The sequence below is a fragment of the Oryza glaberrima genome, chromosome 6, assembly GCF_000147395.1.
Source record: "Oryza glaberrima chromosome 6, OglaRS2, whole genome shotgun sequence".
NCBI lineage: Eukaryota > Viridiplantae > Streptophyta > Magnoliopsida > Poales > Poaceae > Oryza > Oryza glaberrima.
Window position 1 is genome coordinate 17,899,706 of NC_068331.1, and position 21,301 is coordinate 17,921,006.

The following is a 21,301-nucleotide window of genomic DNA, read 5'->3' on the forward strand; positions in this document are numbered from 1 at the left end:
TTTGGCAAGAAGACAATCATGATCGGGACACCTAAACACCTTGCGAGGATATGGATTGAGTCGCTAGTCACCTTGACCTAGCAAAACTAGATCAAGATGGGTTTTGTAAGACTAAACTAGCTAGTGAAGCCGATTTAGATATCAAAAAAATCTCAAGGCTGATTTAGATCGATTTGAAGATAATTACCCGTCTCATTGGAGAATGGAAGATTTATATATGGGACAAACCTACAAAAGAATAATCATACTCTCACGGCGAAAGTGGACGATTTAAAGCGCAACTCGATAAAGATTGATGAAAGTAGGCTAAACTAAGTGAAAAGGTAACTGCATATTAAAAAAAGATACAATTGGCTAATTGTGTTAGAAGTAGATTGTGTTGCTAATTAAATCGGTCTTGGCCCTTATATAGGGGTTGGTCATGCCTCCTACAGGTCGTCTTTCATGTCCAACTTAAGTTAGAAACCAATAAAAACCTGAAACATATATTCCGAGTAAGGAAACTCGAGACCGACGAAAATTGGCTTGGCGTCAGACTCTGTCTATCTAACCAACCACATGCCACCAGTTAGACCCGCCCATAGACGGCGGTCAGACTGGCTCCATGAAGGAAACCCGACGCTCTTCAGACTTTGGCAATATTCTCATATTTATATCCTACTACGTGTCAAATTTGGGTGTAAACAGCGGTCAAGCACAAATCTCCCCCAAAATTTTCAGATTTTTCAAATATATATGAATTTGATTAAAATGTGTTCAAACTCAGTGGAAATATGTTAACATTTCAAATAAGTTTGTGAAGAAAACACGGAAATTCACGAAATTATAAAAATTTCGGTGGTTACTGAAATTGCAAACCCTTAAATGCATACTACATATGGTCCTCATCTGCCCAAAAAAGAGGCACAACAGCAGTGCTAGCCTGAACTGAAAGCCACATATCACACCCAAATATGGGCACAGTGAAAGGGATGAGACAAGAAGAGCCACCACAACCCACACCAACAAACCCCACCCCTTGTTCCCCCTCTTTTCCTCAACTCTTTTAATTATTAGCTGTTCCATCATCTGGGTACCTGCTGATACTGTTACTACTTCGATCTATTTATGTACATATGTATGTACTACATTCTACATATATACTCCTATGTATGGAAAAAAAAGAAAATGTTGCACAAAACGAAGTAAAGAATCTGTAAGAAAAGACGCAAACATGTCCAAGAAAGGAGGACAAACTGAGGAAACTATATGAGGAAATGAAGATAATTTTTTTCTGTTGGAGATTTTGATTAATTACACATTATTATTGTCTGATTATATGATTGTCATGCATCCAGGCCAGCACTCACTAGCTAATTAATTAAGTACTACTCCCTCCGTCCTAAAATAAGTGCAGTTTTACACTATTAACGTTCGATGTTTGACCGTTCGTCTTATTTAAAATTTTTTTATGATTAGTAATTTTGTTGCTATCAGATGATAAAACATGAATAGTACTTTATGTGTGACTAAATATTTTTAAATTTTTCACAAATTTTTTAAATAAGACGAACGGTCAAACGTTAGGCACGGATATCCACGACTGCACTTATTTTGAGACAGAGGTAGGACTGTAAATAGACGCTACTAGTTGCTAGTAGTAATTAATTAAGTAATTAAACACTAGTGCTACTGGGTGTTGGAGATACTAGCTGCATGGATCGGATGCTCCCTTCCACTCTCTCTTTAATTTCTGTCTCTTTCCCTTAATTTCTCTCTCTAAGACGGCTGAATTGCTTGCTATGTATGGCAATGTACGGCGAGGTCGCCGAGGTGGTGGTGGTCATCTCCACTCGTAGCTCGCCGCGATGATCGCGTCGGAGATGGGCGTGCCCCACGGCACGGTGCTGATGGTCTCGTCGGCGACGTCGTCGTCGTCTTCGTCGTCGATGGCCATGTCGTCCTCCTCCACCTGCAGCTCGGCCTCGGCGTCGTCCTCGCCGTGGAGCTCCATGGACGAGGCGCGCAGCGGCGTGGTCGGCGACAGGCCGGGGCTCTGGCTCGCCGTCGCCGCCTCAGCCGCGGTGGCCGGAGACTTGTCGGCGGCGGACGGGAGCGGCGGCGGCGGCGGCGGCTTGTGGCGCGTGGTGCCGGCGAGGGAGTTGCGGTGGAGGGGGACGTCGTGGCCGGAGTGGGCGCCGGTGTAGGTGAGGAGGAGGAAGGAGGGGTCGAGGCGGCAGCGCTCCACCTGCTTCCGGGCGGCGCAGTTCTTGTTGCTGCTGCACCGGTAGTAGCCGCGCGGGTACGGGGACCCCTTGATCGGCTTCTGCCCGTACTTCCGCCACGCCCACGAGTCCGGCGCCGGCCCGCTCGCCGCCACGCGCACCACCTCCTTTCTCGTCTGCTTCTTCCTGCATGCATGGCGAACGCCACGGTCATCAGCCAGCGAGCGAATCCACATTATGCAACAATCAGAAAAGCAAACGGAGACTATATAAATAGCGGCGGCCGCATACTTTCTCCTCGCCGACCTTGATCCGCCGGCGCGAGTGCTCTCACCGTCGCCGCCGGATCCCTGCTGGTCGGTGGTGGGCTGCGTGTTGTCCGCCGACGGCGGCTGCTGCTGGACCTGAAGCACCTCCTGTTGCTTCGGAGGTGGAGGAGGGGCCACAACGAGGGCCCCGCAGAGCTCGTCGACGACCATGGGGGCCTGATCACCCCAGCCACCACCGGTCTGAAGCCCCGGGAGCGGCGGCATCCACGCCGCGTCGCCGTCGTCTCCCTCCTCCCACACGGCGGGCAGCGCCGCCTGCTGCGCCGTCATGGGCGGCGCGAGGAACGACGAGAACGGGTCGTCGTCGTACTCCCACGCCTCGCCCAGCAACGCCGCCGCCGGGCTCACCCGTCCCCCGCCGCACCCAAACCTCACGACAGCGCCAAGATCCCAGTTGTTGCTACCACCACCTCCGCCGCCGCCAGCGTACCACCATGCGTCGCCGTCCATCTCGCCGCCTCGGAGAAACTAGCTAGGGCGCTGACTTTGAGCTTAGTATTTTGCTAGAGAGAGAAAGGTAGGTAGAGAGAGAGGGGGGGGGGGGTGGGAGTGGTGGTGGTGGGGATGGGCATTGGATCCGCCGGGGGGGGGGGGGGGGGGGGGGGGGTTCTAAAAAGGGAGCAAGATGGGGTTTTATGGGGAGATGGCCGCCCTCCTTGGCTGTTTTGAGGATGGGTAGAGGTCCCCACTTGACTTTTGGGGAAAATGTCAAAGGGGTGAGAGAGAATGTGATGCTAGAGAGAGAGGGGGGGGGGGGAGGGGGTTAAGGGTGATAGTACTATACTACCCCTCTCAGTCATTTCGCTACCTATGTTTTCATAGAGGAGAAGAGCGTCATTTTGCTGCTTAAAGAAGAGTAGGTGAAAAAAATTCATTGTGGTGTTTATGGATGGATGACAATGTTGACAAAGATAATTATGGAGCACATCTGCGGAGATTATTGCGGATTGAATAGCGTGTCGCCTTGCATTACTTACGGCATTATATTTCCAGCTAGGTTGTATTGATTCGAGTAGATGTTTTACAGCGACAAGCCGCCACTACATGAAGATTTCGAAAAAAAAGGACACATGGCATTGGTGTTGTGGTGATCGATTATGTACGGGCTACATTATAAGGTATTCGGGGCTTAGGCCATTAGTGCAAAAGAAAAAAGGGTGACTAGAGGGGGGATATGAACGCCTTTGGCCAAATTGGCCGTAAAATAAAACCCTGACTAAATCATGTCATTTGCCAAATCTATGAATATCCTCACAGTCACAATGTTAACTAAAATGAGTCACTACGGAACACCCATGCCAAAATATGTATAAAAAAATCCCATGTCGTCGCAAATTGCCGTTTACGGCAATTTTCAATTGTATCAAGAGAATTTTCTTTGGTCGGGACGGAAACAGAAGTAGTGCACCTATTACACTTTAAAAGTTAAAAAATAAAGCTAAAATCATGTAAAAATATACTAATTAATCCTTAGACTTAGGAAGATTGTGGTTCTACCATTTTTCTTTCTTTGGGATATCCTGCCCCATTTTTCTTTCAAGGTGACCATTTTTTTTACAATATTTGCTAAATTCCTATAAAAAAAGAGATTTTCTTAATTAAGCTGTAAGTTCAGTACTAAACACATACGGGATGCATTTGTTTGTGCCTATTGGGAACCTTCCCTTCTAGCACAGAAAACAGAACAGTTTATTAGCGTATAATTAATAAAATGTTAGCAAAAAAAAACTTTTAAAATAGATTAGTATGATTTTTAAAACAACTTTTCAAAGTTTTTTTAAAAAGCACACCATATAGCAGATATATTTAAAAACATACACGTGAAAATATAAGGGAGTGGAGCTAGGAGCTCTAATAAACGAACTCAGCCCATGTTTGGTAGAGGAGAAGATGGTCATTTGCTGCTTAAAGAAGAGTAGGCAAACAATATGCATTGTAGTGTTTATGGATGGGTGATAATGTTGACAAAGGTGATTATGGAGCATATCTGCGGAGATTATTGTGGATTGAATAGCGTGTCGCCTTGCATTACTTACGGCATTATATTTCCAGCTAGGTTGTATTGATTTGAGTAGATGTTTTACAGCGTACAATATCAAAGAAGATTGCGGAATTAATTGCAAAAGAATCCGGCGTAATGGATTTTGTAGCATAGCGATTGTAATGGTTGCATAGCGACAAGCCACCAATGCGTGAAGATTTCGAAAAAAAGGACACATGGCATTGGCGTTGTGGTGATCGATTATGTACAGGGTACATTATAAGGTATTCGGGGCTTAGGCCATTGGTGCAAAAGAAAAAAAGGGTGACAATTAATGGAGGGGGGATATGAACGCCTTTGGCCAAATCAGCCGTAAAATAAAACCCTGACTAAATCATGTTATTTGCCAAATCCATGAATATTCTCACAGTCACAATGTTAACTAAAATGAGTCACTACGGAACACCCATTGCAAAATATGTATAAAAAAAATCCCACATCGTCGCAAATTGCCATTTACGGCAATTTTCAATTGTATCAAGAGAATTTTCTTTGGTTGGGATGGAAACAGAAGTAGTGCACCTATTACACTTTAAAAGTTAAAAAATAAAGCTAAAATCATGTAAAATATACTAATTAATCCTTAGACTTAGGAAGATTGTGGTTCTGCCATTTTTTTTTCTTTGGGATATCCTGCCCCATTTTTCTTTCAAGGTGACCATTTTGTTACAAGATTTGCTAAATTCCTTAAAAAAAGAGATTTTCTTAATTAAGCTGTAAGTTCAGTACTAAACACATACGGAATGCGTTTGTTTGTGCCTATTGGGAACCTTCCCTTCTAGCACAGAAAACAGAACAGTTCATTAGCATATAATTAATAAAATGTTAGCAAAAAAAACTTTTAAAATAGATTAATATGATTTTTTAAAACAACTTTTCAAAGTTTTTTTTAAAAAAGCACACCATATAGCAGATATATATTTAAAAACATACACGTGAAAATATAAGGGAGTGGAGCTAGGAGCTCTAATAAACGAACTCAGCCCATGTTTGGTAGAGGAGAAGATGGTCATTTTGCGCTCAAAGAAGAGTAGGCAAACAATATGCATTGTAGTGTTTATGGATGGGTGATAATGTTGACAAAGATGATTATGGAGCATATCTGTGGAGATTATTGTGGATTGAATAGTGTGTCGCCTTGCATTACTTACGACATTATATTTCCAGCTAGGTTGTATTGATTCGAGTAGATGTTTTACATCGTACAATATCAAAGAAGATAGTGGAATTATTTACAAAAGAATCCGGCGTAATGGATTTTGTAACATAGCGATTGTAATGGTTGCATAACGACAAGCCACCAGTGCGCGAGGATTTCGAAAAAAGGACATATGGCACTGGCTATGGTACACTTATAAGATGTTCAAGGCTTAGGCCATCGGTGCAAAAAAAAAAAAAGGTGACAATTAGTGGAGATCAGGGATATGAACGCCATTGGCCAAATCAACAAGTGATGTTAAAGGGTCTGTTCGGCTGGCATTTTCTACAGCTGCACGGCTCGTGCAGCTAGCTGAAGCAACAAACAGCACAGCTGCAACCACACAACACAAGCGTTGCAGCCACAGCTTTGTCGCAGGAATGGCAACCAAAAAGGCTCAAAACCTAGACTAAATCATGTTATTTGCTAGATCCATAAAAATCCTCGCAGGGTCACAATGTTAGCTAAATTGAGTCACTACGGAACAGCAATGCCGAAATATGTATAAAAAGAATCCCACATCGTCGTACAAATTACCATTTACAACAATTTTCAATCATATCAAGTGAATTTTCTTTGGTAGGGATGGAAACAGAAGTAGTGCACCTATTACACTTTAAAAGTTTTAAAAAAATAAAGGTAAAATCATGTAAAATAGACTATTTAATCCTTAGACTTAGGAAGATTGTGGTTCTGCCATTGTTCTTTCTTTGGGATATCCTGCCCCGTTTTTCTTTCAAGGTGACCATTGTGTTACAAGATTTGGTTAATTCCTATAAAAATAGATTTTCTTAATTAAGCTGTAAATTCAGTACTAAATACACATGGATGCGTTCGTTTGTGTCGGTTAGGAACCTTCCCTTCTAACACGGAAAAAAACAGTTCATTATCGTATAATTAATTAAATGTTAGCTTAAAAAATAAAATGAGATAAATATGATTTTTAAAACAACTTTTAAAATTTTTGCAGAAGGTACACATTTAGCATATATATTGAAAAATATGCACGTGAGAAATAAGGGAATGGAGCTAGGAACTCAGTCATGAAAACCAGTGACCGTTGTAAGAAAGAAAAATCTTTTATAGACGAGCGTTTGACCGGAGGTCTGACACGTGGGGGCCCTCAACCACCAGCGTCTCCTGCAGTCCTTCCTGCGGTTTGAACAGTCCCCGTGTTGACGGCAGCAGCGGCGTCCTTTGGATGTGTACGACGCTGACAAGGCGGCGCCCCTACCGTACGGCTTTTGACTTTTGAGACGTCTCTTCTGGGGACTGGGGTCCGTACTCCACCAGCACCTACGTGGCAGCGTGGCGGTGCGCGACTGTGCAGCAGCGGCCTCTGACGTGCGGGGCCACGCGGGCGGTGGGTGGTGTGGCGCGCGTCGTTGCGTACACGTGCGTACGTACACACGTACTCCCTAAAGGAGGCGTATTGGACAGCGACACGGTCTCCAAAACACAACTTTAAATTTTTTTCTATAAAAATATTTATTGAAAAGTGATATATGTATGTTTTTATAAAAGTATTTTTCAAGACAAATCTATTCATATAATTTTTATATTTTCAAACTGAGTTATTCATGATTTATATTCCCAAGGTTTAACTTAATTATTACAAACCAATTTTGCTATATATTTGTTGACAGATATTCTCCTAAAAATTTGACAGATGTAATTATAGTATAATCATAATGTAATTAGATTGAAACTTACATGTTATTACGCTATAACTTACATGTAACTACAATATTTAACTTGTATGTAACTTTCACATAATTTTGAACGGTTAGATTTGTTTCAAGATTTGTGCAAGTGCGGAAGGAAAAAAGTGCTCGCACACGTGTGAGAGGATTTGTTCCCACAACCCCCATTTCGCCGAAATATAGCATGTTACATATAGACTTTTAAAAGTTACATACCAGTTGTATTATAGTTAGATGGAAAGTTACAGTGTAATTATATCGCAATTGTACTATAATTACGTTTGTTAAATTTCTAAAAGAAAATTTGTCGACAAATATATAGAAAATTCCTTCACACAAATGTTAAGTTAATGCGCATACTCATGATTATAAAAACACACATCAGTATATGCATAACTCCAATAAACACAATGGAAAGATTGTATCTTAATATTAAACTTCATCACAGATCACAGATACATCGTTATTTAGGTACATCATCTATTACTTAAAAAAATAATTAATCACAATATATATACGTGTTGATATAACACTACAAGAAAAATGCTTTATAGAGACTTTTTTATAACTATAGATATGCTTTTAAAATACCTTTATAATTCTATAGAGGCATTTTAAAAAATGTCTAATAAGTGTCTTATGGTGAATTGTCTCTATAAACGAAAAGCCATTTTATAAAATGTCTATAAAATGGTAGAGACATTTTCTAGAGACATTAAATTGTATAACATATGAAAAGTTCAAAAAAGGAGAATAAAACCATTAAAAAAAGGAGAATAAAACCAGTCCAAAAAAGAGAGAATAAAACCAGTCCAAATATGGTCACCTTGAAAGAAAAATGGGGCACAATATCCAAAAAAAAGAACAATGGCAGAACCACAATCTTCCTAACTATAAGGATTAATTAGTATATTTTACATTATTTTACCTTTATTTTTTTAACTTTTAAAGTGTAATAGGTGCACTACTTCTGTTTCCGTCCCTACCAAAGAAAATTTTCTTGATACAATTGAAAATTGCCGTAAACGGTAAATTTACGGTAATTTGTACGACGGTGTGGGCTTTTTTTTATACATATTTTGGCATCGGTGTTCTGTAGCGACTCATTTTAGCTAACATTGTAACTCTGTGAGGATTTTTATGGATCTGGCAAATAACATGATTTAGTCAAGGTTTTATTTTACCTACCGATTTGGTAATGGCGTTCATATCCCCCCTCTCCATTAATTGTCACTTTTTTTTGGCACCAATGAACTAAGCGCCGAATACCTTCTAAGTGCACCATAGCCCGTACATCCTCACCACAACGCCAATGCCACGTGTCCTATTTTTTCGAAATCTTCACACAGTGGCTGCTTGTCGCTATGCAACCATTACAATCACGCCGGATTCTTTCACAATTAATTCCACTGTCTTCTTTGATCTTGTTCGCTGTAAAACATCTCCTCGAATCAATACAACCTAGTTAGAAATATATTGGCGTAAGTAATGCAAGGTGATACACTAATCAATCCGCAATAATCTCTACAGATATGCTCCATAATCATCTTTGTCAACATTACCATCCAACCCAGACTAAAGATGCCTCCAAGGTTAGTTTAAAAAGAAAGCATATCTATCAAGATGGGATGTAACGCGCATGAAAGTTAGGTTTTTTTACTAGGTATGCATCTTTAGTCCTGGTTGCACAAAAGATAAAAATCTTTAGTCCCGGATCGGACGTCTCGATTGCAAAAAAATAAACATCTTTGATTCCAGATTGAGTATCCTGGTTAGACAACCGGAACTAGAAAGGGTACGTCGCTAACCGGGAGTAATTAAAGTTCCCTTCCCGAACAGTCTAGTGGAGTACTCCGTATTTAAATTTACTGTCTGTGACATGCTGACAGCCTGCTAAATTAATTTAGTTTTATCGGCAAATTTAATCCTGGATGCTCTGACGTACACCCGACAACACTAGGACAATGTCTTCAAAGACTATATTTTTTTGTTAAAATATAACTTCCTCCAGTTTTCATTTTACGACACTTTTAACTATTGGATACATTTTAACTATTAATTTGTCTTATTTAAATTTTTATGTAAATATAAAAAATATAAAACATGTTTAAAGTATCAATGATGATAAAACAAATCATAGAAAAATAAATAATAATTACAAAATGTTTCCAGTAAGAGGAATAGTAAAACATTTGTCTAATTTCAACAAGCTCGTATGTTGAAAACCGGAGGGACCAAGTATATCTTTTAAGGGTGAACAAAGAAATGGATCTCCCTCTTGTGTGTCCTATGCATTTTTTACTTTCATATATATGTTTTTCGTTTGGTTTTTGAAACATTACAATTTTTCTATTTTAACCTTTAGAAGTCTCGGAATAATTGAATGAATAAATATATGTTCTACCTCTGCAATAGACTAATCATTATGTTCCCATTACTACATAGAACAACACATTAGTATAGTACCTGTTCGATCAAACCCATCACCGATATTGGTTTCCCGATCCTGTATAGATGGGACTAAAACTTTCAAGTCCCTATCACATTGAATGTTTGGACACTAATTATAAATATTAAATATAGACTATTAATAAAACCCATCATAATCTTGGACTAATTCGTGAGACGAATCTATTGAGTCTAATTAATCCATAATTAGCCTATGTGAGGCTACAGTAAACATTCTCTAATTATGGATTAATTAGGCTTAAAAAATTTATATCGCGAATTAGCTTGCATTTATATAATTAGTTTTGTAATCTATATTTAATACTCTAAATTAGTGTCTAAATACAGAGACTAAAGTTTAGTGTCTGGATCTAAACACTAGGCTTCATGGGCTCCTAATATATCAGTGTCGGTTTTTAAAAAGTCCGACACTAACTCAAATAGTTTTTTAGAAAAATCGGTAATGATATTTATGCCATCAATGTCGAGTCTTAAAAAACTGTTGGCACAACTTTTACATATATGTGTCAGACCTATGATCCTAACTTGCAACAATGGCCGTGTTTAGTTCGTTAGCCAATTATTTTTACATATACGGACATACATTTGAAGTATTAAATGTAGATTAATAACAAAATAAATTATAGATTTCGCATGTAGACTGTGAGACGAATTTATTAAGCCTAATTAATCTGTCATTAGCAAATGTTTACTGTAGCACCACATTATTAAATCATGGCGCAATTAGGCTCAAAAGATTCGTCTCGCAATTTACATACTAACTGTGCAATTGTTTTTTTCCGTCCATATTTAATGCTCCATGCATGTATCCAAATATTTGATGTGAATTTTTTGGCCAAAATATTTTGAAATCTAAACACAGCCAACGTGAAACTGTTGGGAATAGTTGTATACAATGAGTAGCTAAACAATCTGATTTTTTAATAAAATATTGTTTTCAAATCATTACCATTTTTTAATGAAATACGAGTATACCATATGACTGGCTTCTACTACTTTTTTTTTTTTTTTTTTTGCCTGAAGACCTGGCTTCGATTCTATATACCTCTTAGACGCTCGAACTGTCATGACGAACATTTAGCATTTAACGGCCGGTTGGGGCCGGAATGGGCGCGCAGATGTGAGCATGTTAATAAGTCGCCTACTCAATTTTTGTTGTGATTAGCTCTGTGATTAATTAATTTAGAGAGTAATATTTTTCTCCTCGATACAAGATATAACTAACATGTTCAACTGCAGCGTAACAGCTAGCTAGCACATGGTTTGCACTATCAGAAAATTCAGCGCCAGAAACGACAATTTTATTATACATTTTCCTTGAGAAAAAACTTATCTGGATTAGATCAGTTGCCGTACTTCTTTGTACGGCCACAACCATGTACAATCAACTGGTTTAATTATCTAATTAACCACAAGTGGACAATATCAAGTCAGCATCGATCACGAGAGACTGGTCGGCGAGATGCGTGGTGAGTTCGTTAAATACTTTTACTGCCCGTCTAGAAAATACAGGGCCTTTTATACGTACGTACCTAGACCGATCGAGTTGTTTGTCCGAAGCAGTATACTCCCTCCGTTTCATTGTAAGTGCAGCCATAAAGTTTCGTGTTCAACTTTGATCATCTGTCTTATTTAATTTTTTTTTATGATTAGCATTTTTATTGTTATTAGATGATGAAATATGAATAGCTTATATTTTTTATTTTTTTTAAAAAAAATAATTAAGATGAACTATTAAAGTTGAACAAAAAACTTATTACTGTACTTAAAATGGAACGGGGGAGTATTTTTTTAACCGTACAAATACCAAATCAAATACCAAACGCAAACGGTTAGATCATGGAACCTAATCAATTCAGTTGTAATATACTACTACCCTTGTTTCAAAATATAAAAAATTTTAGGATGAACATGTTATTATGAAAAGTAGGTATAATTAAATGAGAGAGCATGTTATGATTAGATGATAAGTGAAAGTAGATGGGAAATTGAATGGTGGAGGGTCGTAATTGGTTGAAAAAATAATGTTAGAGCACCACCAACAGTTTCTTTATTCCATTCCCTATATGCAATTTAGGAATTTTTGTTCAAAAATCGGATACAACAGAAGTGTTCCCAATTGATCGAGTTCTCAACTTTGGATATTTCGTTCTCCACTTCCAGTGGCTCGGTTTCGTTCCCAATACTTCTCACGTCGCTCTTTTGCACGCGGTCATGGCGAGGGCCGACCGGCAAGGGTCACGCTCGCGGCCTGATCTAGCGGGAGAGAGAGAGGGAACTAGAAACGATTTTTCCGTTGGAAGTTTTCTCGTGGGTCCTACTTTTAGTTTTTTTTTAGAAAGCTAATTTACCCAATCTTGTGGTGGGATGAAAATTTTAACACCTTTAATATCTGTTTAGGATTCCTATAACCAAAATTTTTAAGATATAATTTTGGGAAGCTGTTTGTGATGCTTTTAGTGGAGAAGTTGTTGTATTTTAGGATACATTCTAAAGGAGACCTTCATTTGCTTGCAAAGCCAAACTAAGCAAAGATTTTGGCCGTTGCATGTCTTGGTTTGTTACAAATAATATGGGAAAAAGTACGAATTACCCCCCTGAACCACAAAACCAGACATCCTTCATCCCTAACTATGTAAATCGGACAAATAACCCCACTAGCTCAAACCGTGGTTGTTTTGATCCTACTTGGCAGTCCAGTCAGTAATTCATTTATAAAAGATTAGTTGGGCCCCACCTGTCAGTTTCTTACTCTCTCTCTCTCTCTCACCCAATCTCTCACTCTCTCTCTTTCCCAATCTCTTGCGGCGACGAAGGAGGCGAGCGCGGAGGCGGAGGAGGCTACGGCGGCAAGGTGAGGCGGCACGGCGGGCGGTGATGGCTCGGGCAAGGGAGGCTGGCGGTGGAGAAGGAGCTGGAGGAAGGTACGGCGCACCGGCATGGATGGCGACTGCCGCCGCTCCCCAGCGTGCTGCCGCCCTCTGCCCACCGTCCCCGCGTCGCCGCCCTCCACCGACACCTCTGGCCGCTGCCCGTCTCTCTACCATGCCCCTGTCTCAATGATGCATTCGCTGGTGCCCCTGTGCACAACCTTGGCGTGGACGAATCGCTTGGAGAAGAAGACGTTGAGCAGAAACGGCCGCATGTACATGTCCATGCACTGCTTACATGACTTGCGGTTGGGCCTCTCCTCCGCCTCCTTCCGCGACCGCTGTGCGCACCACCAGGGACGCGTGGTTGCTAGGCACGGGTGGAGGCGAGAGCGCGAGGTGCGCGATAGAGGCGGACCACGAGAGCGGCGGCGATGGCCTCTCCACCCCCCTCCATCTCCTCATTTTCCCCATCCACCTCCACTCCCCCTCTCTCCTCCACCTTCCCGCGCGCCGCCGTGCATGCCGACCGCCGCCGCACCTCCACACGCTGCCGCCTGCCACCCACCGTCCTCGCGTCGCCGCCCTCCGTCCCTGCACCGCTCTGTGGCCTTGCGCTCGAGAGAAAGAGAGAGATACCATCCCCCGCCGTTGTAGCCTCCTCCGCTACCGGGCTCGCCTCCTCCGTCGCCGCAAGAGATTGGGAAAGAGAGAGAGTAAAGAGATAGTAAGAAACTAACAGGTGGGGCCACCTATTTTTTTATTAATGAATTGCTGACTGGACTGCCACGTAGGATCAACACCGCCGTTGTTTGAGCCAGGGGGTTATTTGTCCGGTTTACATAGTTGGGGGTGAAGAATGTTCGGTTTTGTGGTTCAGGGGGGTAATTCGGTCGACCGCGATAGTTCGAGAGAGGTTATTCATACTTTTTCCTATATATACCGGCCGTAGACACGTAGTGGTCATGTGCACGGTATTCCACCATAATATCCAGTTAATTAGTTTGCAGTTAAGTTAGTCAAACAATAATTTTTCAAATGCTACCTCTTTTTAAATATATGTAAATATATGACGGTGTTGATTTTTCACATAATATTTGACCATTCATCTTATTAAAAAATATAATATAATTATGTAAAGTATAAGTTAATATTATATTTTATTTGATGATAAAACAACTAAAAAATAATTTTTATATAATTTTTAAATAAGATGAATGGTCAAAGGTTATGTACAAAATTAACGATATCGTATATTTTGAAATGGAGGGAGTATTAAACAAACAAACGCTAGATGATCATCCTTTAAGCCCTACCTGTAGTGATCTAGCTATTACTTTCTTTGTCCCAAAATAAACCAACATCATACCGGATGTCACGTATCCTTGTATAATAAATTTATCCTGTGACACAGCCTAGGACGATAAATTTAGATAGATACATCGTACTGAAATGTGTCATATCTGGTACGAGATTGATTAATTTTAGTACAGAGAAATTAGATCTCAGCATGCATGATCTCGACCGGCTTTGAGATTAGATCCCCACACAATCAAGATCAACCAGACAACCAATCTACTAGAACAGCACACTATTACAAGGGCAAAAAAATATTTATATAAATGCATGAACGTGTCAACCTTGGATTCTAGAATCACCCAAAATCAAGTGCACTGTATTCACAGCACGTACGGACGAAAACGGTACGGAAGTTAAGGAAATTAATTAGTGGACAAAAAGGGCGTCTAAGCAAATACTATTAAACAATCGCGTAGTTCGTCATAAACATATCTAGATATTAAACAATTAGTATAATCAAGGTATATATTCATATATGTCTGCAACAACTATCTCAATTAGATTTGGACCTGCTGTATTTTTTACTATATGACATGCCCATCACATTGCCAAACCTGATCCAGCAGGTAAAATTATTGAAATATGCATATGTATGCATTGTACATGGATGCATATGTATGGACGCCATACACATGGGTACGAACCGCGTAGTGCATTGCACCTGGTCAAAATGCAGGTAACAGTGTCAGTTGCATTTGCTTGCGCCACCAAATCATAAATCTAATATGAGGAGATGATTAAATTACCAAGGGGGTGTTTAGATCTAGGGGTATAAAGTTTTAGCGAGTCACGTCGGGTATTATATAGGGTGTCACATGGGGTGTTCGAGCACTAATAAAAAACTAATTACAGAATCCGTTAGTAAACAGCGAGACGATTTTATTAAGCCTAATTAATCCGTCATTAGCAAATATTTACTGTAACACCACATTATCAAATCATGGAGCAATTAGGCTTAAAAGATCCATCTCGCAAATTAGTCACAATCTGTGCTATTAGTTTTTTTAGCCTATATTTAATACTTCAGGTGTTCAAACGTTCAATGTGATAGGGTGTAAAATTTTTGTGTGGGAACTAAAGAGGGCCCAACTATTCATTAGTATCTTAATTTGGATTTGTTATAAAAAGGGTTGTATTTTGAAGAATTTCAAAAGGCTTTGCTATTCAAATTAGGAAACCTATATTTTACATCTAACTTCCATGAAAGCCTAAAGCCTATTCATGAACTTTGAAAGTAGATACTCCCTTCGTCCCAAAATAAGTGCAGTTTTGCGTTGTTCATATTCCACATTTGACCGTTCGTATTATTTGAATTTTTTTTATGATTAGTATTTTTATTGTTATTAGATGACAAAGCATGAATAGTACTTTATGTGTGACTATTTTTTTAATTTCTTTTCATAAATTTTTTAAATAAGACGGATAGTCAAATGTTGGACACGGATTCCCACGGCTACACTTATTTTGAGACAGAGGTAGTACTATTCATTGGCTAGCTCTACACACCTTTTAATTTTCATCCTTTGACAAGATAAAAACTAGTTTTGGATGACAACTGCTGATGTGGCAATATAATGCGCTGAAAAATATACATTAATTAAAGAAATTTATTAATAGATAACCTAAAACATTTTCAAAAATTATCACAACTTCCACGGTGCATTTAAAACCCAAATAATCTTTTTTCAAGAAAAAAAATATGTTGAATAGTTTTACTAAATAAAGTAGTGCATGAATCTGAATAAAATTGTATTTTAAGAGATAATTAAAATTCCACATTGAATCAAATTTATTTTAAGTTCTAACCTGTCCAATTTCTAGCTATAATTTTTTGCATAATATTTTTGATTCAGTTACTAATTTTAAAAATTCAAGCGCATAACCCACAAACAGAAATTGCACTTGAATTTGGAAATTTAAAATTTACATTAAAAATCTAGAACAATTTTCAGTTGCATGTTTGTTTATATTGAACCTAAGTGAAATATATCGTTCCTAAATAAAGGTTGTTCCAAGCAAAAATGATATACATAACTATAAACTATATTCTGCAAGCAAATAATTATTTATGGAGCTCACAAAAAATAATGTAGTATGTACATACCATGTGAAATAAGTGATATTTTCAAAGGTTTTGTTGAATTGTACTAATTTTCAAATTCAACTTTTTTTTTGCCTTAAATCACAACACCCACTTTGGATCTTGTTGAAGGATGAAAATTGAACTTTATGAAAAGTTCAGGGATGAATGAATATTGTCTGATTTTTAAGTTTAGGTATGAGTTTTAAAATTTCTTTGAAATTTCAGGGATGTAAAATGGATTTTTTTTGGATAAAATCAAAATTATCTTGAAGTTAATGTTTCTGCAAACGTATCATTCTATTTGAAAAAAAATAATTAAAACACACTATTGAAAAAGGTCAATATATAGTAATCCCTCCGTCCCAAATTATAGGGTGCCCACTTTTTAAGGAAAATCAAACTTGATAGTTTTTGACTAATAATCATACTAACTATATCTATACTAAGTATTATGCATGTTATATCACTAGATTTATATTTTGAAGTACTTTCGTGTGGTGCTAATTTCATATTTGTTGGGATAATAGAATGACATAAAATGCTGGTCAAAATATGTTATTGAAGACCGTGTAAAAAAATATAGGCCATATAATTTGGGACGGATGAAGTAAATTTGGTGATATGCAATTTCCTAGTTGTTTGGAGATTTTTTTTTTTAAAACGAACCTCACAAGACGGTGGGAGTTTCATGTATTGATACAGGAGGAGAAAAATACAAATATATAGTGCTGGAAAACCAATAGACAGGAAAAAAGAAAAAAATGCATGTAACTCAATGAACAAATCTAGCTAGCTATGTCAACATCATATATATCAATATCATAAATTAGATCCATATATATAATTCTCCTACCGTCCAAAAATATAACAACTTTTATCCTTCAAAAATTTATCCCAAAATATGACAACTTCTTCACCTACATTCTCTTCTCAACCAACCACAACATTCAACCATTCAAATTAGACCTACCTACCTTATCTTCAACCAATCATAACCGTTGTACCATTTAATTCCAGTAATCTTTTTAGTACTCGTGTATAACCCTAAAGCTCCCTATATTTTCTATAGAGGTAGTTGCTGCAGTAGAAATTACAATAGTACTCCCATAAAAAGTTGTTCATCACTTAATTACTACTATATGTATATACACATATACACCATCTAACTAATTAACCTTAGGACAAGTTGTGATCTGATTGCACTGATCATTGTTGGGATCCATGTTCCACCACATGGTTTCTGTCATTGAACATGTGTGGCACGTCTGATAGCTGATGGGCAGCATGTACACACCAATGCACTACCGATCAGATCAATTATTATTATTCTTGCAAACATTTTCTCGAGCTGTGTCGTCAGTACTATAATATATGTACAAATGTTTAATTATACTGTTACCAATGACCCGATAGTAGATCAGCTTATTTTAAGCCTATATGTAACATCCAAGAATCGTCGTTATTATTAGTTTCCGTACTGAAGGAGTTGACATTACATGAATTGAATGTGATTGCGATAGCTTATCGTCTCGCGTTTGTGTCCGTACTGATCACGATGCCGTCCCTGATTAAGTTTCCTACAGATCACCGCGCTGATGGGATATAAAATTACTGGAGTGTAGTACTAAACTACTAGCTAGTGGACAATTAAAAATAACAGTCCGTACGTGTATGTACATGAATATATACATACGTCATCCCTGATATCAGCACGTACGGTGCGTGAGAGCATAAATATATGTTACACCTGAGAGTTTATTGATCATCTTTAGGCCTAATATTGAGAAAAGGGGAGCAATTGAGCAAAGCCTTGAGAAGTAAAATTTATACTGGATTTTGAAGGTGGCATATATATAAGATCATAATCAAATCTTGGGTTCCTCTGTGATGTTTGTAAAGGGAAGGATTAGATAACTCATCTCAATAAAAAAAAAGGGAGAAAAATAGAAAACATCATCAGAATATCCAGAAACAAAACCCAAAAACTAATTAAGCAACATCATCGGAAATTTTAGAAATTATGATTTTGTCATAGGAACAAGAAGCAAGAACCAGAAATATATAGTCAATCATACACAAGACGATATTTAAACGGATCCGATACCAGCCGCTCTACCATTGCGAAATTATGGAGAGGAGATGCTAACAACCTAGGCAAGGGTTGCTGCAAGTGGATGACGGCAACGGGGAAAGATGAGTGAGCATAGGTGGATTTAAGACCTGGCAGTCCTAGGCAGCCATTCGGACTTGTCAGCGGATGCTCCATTAAAATTTTATGTAATTAGGAGGATAGAAGATAGAATCCCTATAGCAATACTAACTTTAATTTATTTGTCTAAGCTCTAAACATTTTCTATATCCACTACTGGAAGTGGGCGAAGCAAACATGCATTGGTGCAAGGAGCAAGACCCACTCAACCTTTTGTAGGCATGCAATATGATCCTTTTTTGGAGACCGCACTAGAGTGGATGCTTGAAGGAGGCGATATTAGAGAGAAAATGTTTAGGTTTATTTGAACCGGCATATAGAGATGGTCTTACGGAGGTTAGCTCGTAATGACATTTTTGCATGATAGGGCTAGCTAGACCAGAGGGCATGAAGTGATTCAATTGCCTGGTATATGATGGTCGGAAGATTTTTTTTTTTTTCTTACCATTACACGGAAAACACAAATGCACACACCCCTAACACGCGCTTATAAAGACTGAAAAATGCAGCAATTCACTAGACTCACTAAATTCCTAAAAATACATTTGCAAGTGCATGATAATCCTGAGCACCAACATTTAAATCCTAGAGGCATGCACCCATGACTACCACTAGTGGTGCTTCTCTAAGTTTTGATGAGGATTTTATTCATAGACTCTTCGATTGCAAAAACGCATACCCTCCCGGTGGAAAAATAAAAAGAAAAAGAAAAAAATAATGAATATTTATGTGTCCCCACTGAAGCTCCTGAGAGAGCTTGCTGTCCCTTCAACCCAAGCTCATCATGTTATTCCCTGAATGGGCCTAAACCCCTTTCCAGAGCCAGCATCCCTTTCCAACCCAATTATGCAAATACCATATACCCCAGATGATGGAGAACCAACCAGGCAAACCCTGCATGCATTAATATTGGCTCCAACTCACCTAGCTAGCTTGCTTCATCCACTAAAAGTGTGCATTGATCATGCAACACTGTTGTGCCACCTTCTACAGTGCACTTTCTTTTTTCCATTCTGGCTCCAAACGAAAAGGCCAAGGGAAAAGCTTTTATGGGAGAGGGATCCCCATAAATCCACCAGTCATTTGTAGCACTTAACCAAGGAGTAGGTCTGTAGGTGTTACCCACTTAATTAGGACATGGGATTTCCAGTTCATTTGGACTACATATATCTGCGGCGTCAGGATGTATTTTTCTAACGTGTGATTATGCATTTATGTGAATATGTAATATTCTTTGTTTCAGGAAATTAATATTCTGTATTTAAGGATTTTTTTTTCTTGAGGATTATAGGTGCCGATTCCGGCACCCATGTATGGTTTTGCGTCTCCCTAATTTTTGCGTCTCCCTAATTTTTCAAAGGTTGCAAGCCCATGTATGGAGAAAAATAGATATTCCTTTATGTCCTATTATAATATATCACTTCTAGGGTAACATAACTCCCGTAAAACTATAGATTTAGTGTTATAAATTCCATCCACAATGTCTCAAACTATAGATATTTAGCACTGGTATTGTCACAAATTAATCTACAGATTTTAAAGGCTCCATGCGGAAAAATAATGTTAGGACGAAACCTCGATCGAAAATCTGTAGTTTGAGATATTCATATGCTAATAAATCTTTAGTTTTAAGATATTATATATTCTTAAAATCTGTAGTTTTATTAATTAAGATACCCAACCTTTGATGTGTAGTTTTGTAAAATCTACAATAATATTAAATAATATTAATGGTGTGGTTTATCATGGTGGACACACTTACGCTACAAGCTTGTACATCTCTCTTAGTAAGATTTTGTGAGATTCACTTATGTAGCCACCATCTGGTTAACATGTGTAAAAGGGATTGAGATCCTCTGATGTAAAGTCAGAGGAACGTGGTAACTGACATGTGGGTCCCACTGCTCGTGGGGTCACTGGGAATAACTTTATATTATAGGTTCCGAAAAAAAAGATACAGGCTCAAAACCGGTTATATACATAGACACACGCACACACGCGCACACACACAAAACTGCATTGTAGGGCCTGTTCACTTTGATACCATTTTTAATCTTACCAAATTTTGGTAAAGTTACCAAAAAAGTGGCTACATTTAGTTTGCTGCCAAATTTTGGTAACTATATAAGAAATCCTGCTAAAATTTTGGTAAGTTGTCAAAATTTTGGCAATGCCAAATTTTGATAAGGTTTTTTTTTGACATCAAAAGTGAACAGGCCCGTAATTTGAGCCATATGAACCATACACAGCAATTGCTACCTTATAATTAATTGCCTATGGGTCGCTTTTATAGTGGGTCCAGTGTTGCCGGGAGCCCACACGACGCCGGTACGTTTTCACCTGTTTTACCGCATCTGCATGCAGCAGAGATTGCCAGATCCCAACCAATGGTGAACAGTGAGGGATCTGCACTACAAGTTGCTGAAATGGGAGACTACTAGCAACCTTGTGCTTGGAGCATTCGGTGAATAAAATAAATGGATATATATATTCCCTGACAGAAATGAGAGTGAAAATTACATTCCCTCTTATCGGGTATTCAGTATTCTCCTAGCTAGTTGCAGCTGCCGATTCCAGGATGTATATATTACTAATTTTATAGGCCATTAAATTGATGAGAGGATTAATTCTAGTGAGTGCATCCACTGAGGGACGCCCTGTGTGTATGATGCAGACAGACTGCAGCGGACATCTGTGGTGATCAAATGAGCTCGCGTATGAATTCAGATGAGGACAGTTGGGGTAAGATTTTCGGTACGTAAGCGTAACACGTGGAACGAGACATACCCTAATCGAGTACTACTTCCGTTCCAAAATGTCACGGGGTACCTCCGTC

General features: G+C 38.8%; 1 protein-coding gene across 2 annotated transcripts; it reads right to left on the bottom strand.

Moving 5' to 3' along the window:
- Positions 1 to 1,238: 1,238 nt before the first annotated feature.
- On the bottom strand, positions 1,239 to 3,063 carry LOC127777361 (WRKY transcription factor 22-like). 2 transcript variants are annotated; one of them, XM_052303941.1, is made up of 2 exons: positions 2,511 to 3,063; positions 1,239 to 2,390 (listed from the first exon to the last, which is right to left on the bottom strand). In XM_052303941.1, exons 1-2 carry the CDS (start codon positions 2,981 to 2,983, stop codon positions 1,823 to 1,825), a joined length of 1,041 nt encoding a protein of 346 aa, XP_052159901.1. In that variant the 5' UTR covers positions 2,984 to 3,063; the 3' UTR covers positions 1,239 to 1,822. The 2 variants fall into 2 exon arrangements, with proteins under 2 accessions (XP_052159901.1, XP_052159900.1); XM_052303940.1 differs by having other exon boundaries at positions 1,241 to 2,390; positions 2,496 to 3,063.
- Between the last annotated feature and the right edge of the window lie 18,238 nt (positions 3,064 to 21,301).

Coding starts and splice junctions, on each gene's coding strand:
- LOC127777361 (XM_052303940.1), bottom strand. CDS start 2,983: ATGGACGGCGACGCATGGTGGTACGCTGGCGGCGGCGGAGGTGGTGGT. Junction 2,391..2,495: donor TCAAGGTCGGCGAGGAGAAA/GTATGCGGCCGC, acceptor CCATGCATGCAG/GAAGAAGCAGACGAGAAAGG.